At 39.3% G+C, this 6,473-nt stretch overlaps 1 protein-coding gene across 1 annotated transcript in view; it reads right to left on the bottom strand.

Annotated features, from left to right (window-relative positions):
- Positions 1-729: 729 nt before the first annotated feature.
- The window catches only part of nomo (nodal modulator), a 48,956-nt gene continuing 43,212 nt past the window's right edge, over positions 730-6,473 (bottom strand). Inside the window, 6 exon segments of the mRNA XM_037689697.1 lie at positions 730-1,088; positions 1,292-1,384; positions 1,481-1,600; positions 3,375-3,476; positions 3,585-3,695; positions 5,954-6,037. Coding sequence (XP_037545625.1) covers positions 957-1,088; positions 1,292-1,384; positions 1,481-1,600; positions 3,375-3,476; positions 3,585-3,695; positions 5,954-6,037 — 642 coding nt within the window. The 3' untranslated portion in view covers positions 730-956.

Here is a 6,473-nt window from a genome sequence, read left to right as displayed (position 1 = left end):
ACCATGCCGATGATAATTATTTAAAAACTGGTCTAAATCTGTTTATCGTCATTAAAAAAATAATAATAATAACTCCAGTAGCTTGAATCATAAAGTATGGGCTGGAATACAGTTCTGCCAGGAACGCAAAAATAGACAGCGATTTTCAAAAACGTGCCGTGCAACATGTGGCTGCACGGCTAGCTGGTTGCTTGGTCGCAAACATTCAGAACTCAGTGTGACTGCAACTTTAATTTCTTTTTTTCTTTTTCCATAATTTTGAGTCACCAGTTAAGTCTCCAACAATTGCAGCCCAGTGAGATACCACCGTAAGAGACAACTGACACTGAAAAGCAGTTTTTGGGTTGACCATGTCTTCAGCTGCCCGTCAGTTCCAGAGCCCTTTCCGACTCGCTTATAATTTTATTTTCATGGTTGAAATATTGTGTCATTAACCCAGTCTGTCAAATATAAAAAGAAAATAAAAAAAATTCGAGTTAGGTTAATATGATTAGATTTTCTTAAATTGAACCCAGAGTCTAAATAAAATCTGTTGAGTTGATCCCAGTCCTGATAAGAGACACGCCATGTCTGAAAGTCTTCAACTTTGTTAGGACTGACATAAAAAGGCATGTAAGTGCTTTGAGAAAGCCATAATTTTAAATTGACCTAAATTAATTACAAACGTATAAAAAAAAAAAATGTCCATAACAAATATGAAACTGATATTTTTTGCAATGATTGAAGGGGGAAAGTAAATCATCAGTTTTGAGCGCAGTGAATCAGAATCACTGATGAGTAGCACGTCGAGTGGTCTATACCTGGTTTCTAACCACACCTCGACAGGCTAAACGGTTCACCAGCACACAAACCAGATGAGCGTAGTCTCTGATGAAATGTGGCCCAGTACTATCTGAGCCAGAGGTCACGATGCTACTGTTCAATTTACTGTAGGGTGATGTGAAGCGAGGCGCGCCTCATGTACGTCTGGCTTTCTGTCTCTTGGCCTGACGTTTAGCTTCATCCAAAGCAGCGTTGTCTGTGCCGGCTTGGGTCATGCTTCTTACGCCCTGGATGCGATTCATCAACTGTAGCAGGAGGGGAATCACCTACAAAACAAGTCGGTGGGGATTAAAGAAAGGCTTTCTGGATGGAAAAATTAAAACCATTCATGCATTAAATAAAGGGATTAACAAAAAAGCAACACATGTAAGAATCTACAACATCAGGACGTCCTTCTGTAAGCCGGTCTGGCCGTTAGGTTGTCGGTGAGGCCGTCGCAAAATAAAGTTTAAGTCAAGTTTGTGTGTACCTTCTCGTGGTTGTACGCCGCTAACAGCAGGAGCAAAGTGAGAGGCAGCGCGATGTAGGAGCCTTGGGCAACATCCTGGTCCGGCAATTTACGCTGACGGAAACACAACAATGACACAGTTTTTGTTTTGTTTGTTTTAAAACAAAAAAAAACCTGAAAAGGAAATTTAAAAAAACAACTCAATCTCACAGTGGGATTGAAAGTGAGGGTGATGTGCTTGTGGTAGCCGGTGGAGGTGAAGGAGACCTGAGGCAGAGAGTAATCATACTGCGAACGGGACAGCGTGGAGTACAGCATGAGAACATAACTCTGGAGAACACAGAGGAACACAAACATGACAACAGATACAAAACCCCATTATAAACCAAAGTCAACATTAAAATACAAACTAATACTGCATGTCACCTTTCATGTTAGAGTTTTAGATTATGAGCAGCTTATGTTATGGGAAATGATATTTGTAGCCGTTTTGGTCAAACTGTTAGGGAATTTTCGTTAAAAGTTTATGGATGTTTTTAACTGCTATGGCTGAGAATGACTGCCCATGAAGCACATGTTTGAGTTAGCAGAGAGAGCTGGATGAGGAGGCGACTTGAGGCTGCAGGTGCAGCTGGCACTCCAAGGTCGCCTCTGAGTCTGTGAGCTTGGCTGAACTGAGAAGTGTATAAAAACAAGCTTCGCACACAGCGCGTGGTAGATTCATGTGACTGGGCTTCAAGGTTCAAGGATACTTCCTGTATATCTGTGTAACATGGACTGTACTTATACAGCACTTTTCTATCCTATCAAAATACTCAAAGCGCTTCACGCTACAATCTGTGACCTCATTTACCCATTCATACAACACTCTACTAGATCTCTACAGAGACTAATCAGTGCTTTATCACATTAATAATATATATTTTAACTCATCTGTAAAAAAAATTTTTTTTTAAATCAACAATAATAAATTATCTTCAATCCTCCAACCCGCTTATCATTAGCTACGCACCTCTCAAGTTAGCTAGCTAACGTTTAGATAACCTAGCATAGGCTATTGCCATGTAAAACTTTATCCAAAACAATAAATCTAATGTAGAGGTAAAATATATCAGTGTTAGTAAAGTTATTATTGTGGTCTTCAATAAAATACAGCGTCTGAAATCTTTACTTCTCTGCAAAAAAACAAAACAAAAACGCAGCTGCAGTCAATACTAATTAGGCCTTCACCATACTGACTGTTTAAACAACGAATAGTGAAGGGTGTTTCTTTTACAATAATCCGATATCGATATGTCACAATATACTTTTATTCAATAACGGTGATATGAGTTTTAAGCACATTTCCGATATTTCGACATGATTACAGCGTTTCACTGACGCATTTATTTTTCTGTTTGGGTTGAAGTGGCCGCCTCATTTTCAACCCGAACAGAAAAAGGTGCGACACAACTACGTAAGTGCGTGGTGACGTAGATGTTACGCAGAGCTCGAGTCCAGAAGGCGTTAGCGGTAGCAGGCTAGGCTAGGCTAGGCTAATCTCCAACTAAGTAATTTATTTGTACAGTTTATACAGTTTTCTGAGGCTTTTATATTGTTTATATCGATATCAAATTATATTGTTATTGACCGAAATGAAGAAATATATCGTGATAAATGTTTTGGCCGTATCGTCCAGCCCTAGTTTCTTAGTTTAATTTATATTTTTGTAGCACACTTGATAACTTTATGGTGAATAGTGGAGGATGGAAAATGTGAACGCATGTTAGGAAGACTGTTTCAAGACTTCTTGTTAAAACAGATTTAAAAGTAGCTGTTTTCTTAGATTCTTGGGGGTGGACAAAGCTCAAATATTTTCAGCCATTATATCCATTATTGGCGCCTTCCCCTCACAATATCTGTATCGGCGATTGCCATAATTTCAATATTGGTCAGGCTATAGTGACATGAAAATTCATCCAGTGGTTCATGAGATACTTCAGTATCAAACACGTGTGCGCACGCAAAAACATCATTGCTCACTTTTGCCTTTCAGGGACGAACAGCTCTAAACGTTTAGCTGTAAAAGAGTTTCAAGAGGAAAAGGCTGAGGATTAGTGGATACCTCGCCGTCCCGGTCCAGAGGAGGGAAGTGGAAGAAAAGGGACTGCCCCAGAGAAACACTGTTGATTGGATTGTCCAGATTGTCGCTCTTGTACAGCTTCACCTGAAACAAAGAGGAGGTGGGAGGAGTAATCAGCAGCAGTGGAATGTAACAACACCTAACATGATAAAAATATTGCAACACAAGTTCAGTGAATGAGGATAATCGTACCGATAGCGTTGGGAGATGTTCAGGAGGCGTGACGATGTTTCCACTGAGGTCAAACTGATTGATCTGCCTGAAGGCGATGATGTTGACCCCTTCAATGTCACTGCTGCCAACCTGCAAGGTTAAACCCGAAGCTTAATGGAATAATAGAAGCCTCGCCAACGTGAAGCGGGAGAGCGCTTTTGTTCAAGTCACATGGTTTGATAATAACAGAGAATTAGGGGGAATTAGGGCATTTCCAGCCTTGCGAGACAGATTAAGCTGACTGCAGTTTTCAAACGAGTGAAAAATGATGAACTGAGAGGTCGGATTTTAGTGTGTGTGGGGGGGGGGGGGGGGGGAGTATTATAGCTGCTTTTGTTCTTTGTTTAAATAAAGGGGCTCATTTGATCAGGGAGATTTAAGTCATAATCACGGGTTCTCACAAATTTATTTATTTTTTATTTTTACAGTTTTCAATACACTTCTTGAACTTTTTAGAATGCTTTCAATAAAAAAAGTAAATAATTAAAAAAATAAAATACTAAGGCCTCGTTTACACAAAAACGATTTCTGGTGAAAGTGGAGAAGTTTCGTTGTTTGTACTGTTCATTTACACGAAAATTGCAAATGTTTTGTCTAAGAACGGCACAATTTGAGAATGGGTCCCGGTGTCCATTGTCGTGTAAACAGAAAAAAAAAAAATGTTTTCTGTGAGGGAATCCGTGGCTCATGCGCAGTATGACCCAAAACATAACGGCTTCCTACAATCCACAGAAGAAGAAACTATCGACAATGGCGGATACCAGAGTTTGTGCTTCTGACTCTTATAAATCTAACTACGGCTCTCCAACACGGTGCTCATTTTCTACCTCTTTAATGAAATCATCGAAGACAGATCTCATACAGCTCCACTCCGTTACTTAACGGATGTATGCGAAGAAGAAACACGGCTAGGAGGCGCTACTGGACGCGACCTGGGAGGACAAGCCAGTGGTGGGATAAGTTTGTAAACATTATACTCGATGAGAAAGAACTTTTGTTTGTCGAAGCCATCCCTTGCTTCAAAGTTTAAAAAAAAATAGCACCAACTAGTGGCGTGGCAAGGGAACTACACCTTTTCCACGTCTACCGTTGCTGTGTAAACAGATTGTAATTAGAACGTTTTCATGTAAATGTGTTAATAGAAATGGGAAAATTTTCAGTTTTCATTGGATCAATGTTGTGTAAACAGTTGTTTACCCTGAAAACTTACCTTTACATGGAAACAAAATCCACAACGCACTTAGGAATTTAAAAAATATGTTTGTAAATACTGGGTGGCTGATGGCTGCTAAAAATTATTATAAGCATTCTTTGATAAAACTGCAGCCAAATGCTGTTAAAAGACTTTAACTTTATGCTTTAAATAGAATACTTAATTCTTGAACAATTAAGAGAACTCACATCAGCCTGCAGAGTTCAGTGTATTAATTGTTATAAAATTGTTAAAAATTACGTTTTCTTTTTTTTTTTACATGAACCTGGTCTTTTGTATTAAAATGTAAAACTACCAATAAATGTTAATAATAGTAAGACATTTTTCATTTTATAATATCACCCCCACTGGAAGGAAAAGCCATCTCCAACAAACTTGTAGTGGCCCATGAGCCACCAGTTGACAGTACGCAGTTGTTGCAGGTTTCGTGGACACATCGTAATTATAAAGCAAAGTGGTAAGAATGGCTCTTTTTTAATCACAAAGGTTGCAGACCCATGATTTAGGCTGAACACTGACTTTAAGCTTGAACATACCGAGTAATTTAACATCGTATCGTGACGCTAACTACACCTTTCTGTCAATCAAACCTGCTCCTCCTGCAACAAGAGTCAATGTAGAGGGCATTTCTCAGGAGTGTGCACAATATTGGTCAGCCCCAAAAGCAGTAAAACCAAATTTCTTTAATCACAATTGTGCATTTTTAAATTTAGCACACTGTAAAATAGCTATAAAGTTGAAGCATAACATCAATATTTCAGCTTTCCATTCAGGCCATTCCTGAATTCTAAAGATCAGCATCGGGTGGTAACAAATTAAACCTCAATCAAAATCATAAGAAGACTTCAGGCTGTCTGAAGAGAACGACAGAACCATCATTAGTAATTATTCTTGAAAACCTGCCTGTTGTTGTGTTGGAACATTCAGGTCTGAGATGAAAAGGTACAGGCTGTCGAGCACTGAACTCAAGGCTCAGTGTGTCAGAGCACAAATCAGAGGGAAAGATCATCATGTTAGGCCTTTTTTAGACAGTCTATAATATTTTCATGACACATCAGCACTTACATGTCACAACCGTTTTTTTTCTCTTTTGAAAAAGCCAACAGCACCTCTGGGTGGTGGGGTTTTGACCTACCTCTATCGCTCTGTGTTGAGGCAAAGCCCGCTCAATGTGGTCGTTGCCTTCAGCTCGCAGCTGAATCAGATATTTGCAATCCGGCTGCAAGTAAACGCAACACATACAGTGTGAGGTCATTTTGAATAATAAAATAAAACACCCTTGGTAAGTGCAAGAAATATACAGAAAATCGAGAGATTACAGTAGGCCTGTCACGATAACAAATTTTGCTGGGTGATAAATTGTCTCAGAAATTGCGATAAACGATAATATTGTTTGAAATTTGACAGTAATTAGTGATTATTATCAAATTTAAGAATAAATGTTAATTAGTTTGTAGTACAAAAAAGGTTGAATCATGTCATCTGGACTTCGTTTTTTTTGTTAAAAAGAAACGTTTCGCCCCTCATCCAAGAGGCTTCGTCAGTCTGAGGCCTAGCCATCTGGTATTACCCAGAAGCCACCCTGACTCTTGTGTTTCAAGCCTGCCTGCCTCAGACTGACGAAGCCTCTTGGATGAGGGGCGAAACGTTTCTTT

Source organism: Nematolebias whitei, chromosome 16, assembly GCF_014905685.2.
Source record: "Nematolebias whitei isolate Nwh7 chromosome 16, NemWhi1, whole genome shotgun sequence".
Taxonomy (NCBI): domain Eukaryota; kingdom Metazoa; phylum Chordata; class Actinopteri; order Cyprinodontiformes; family Rivulidae; genus Nematolebias; species Nematolebias whitei.
The sequence above is the reverse complement of the archived record's forward strand: the minus strand, read 5'-3'. Positions and strand labels throughout refer to the sequence as shown.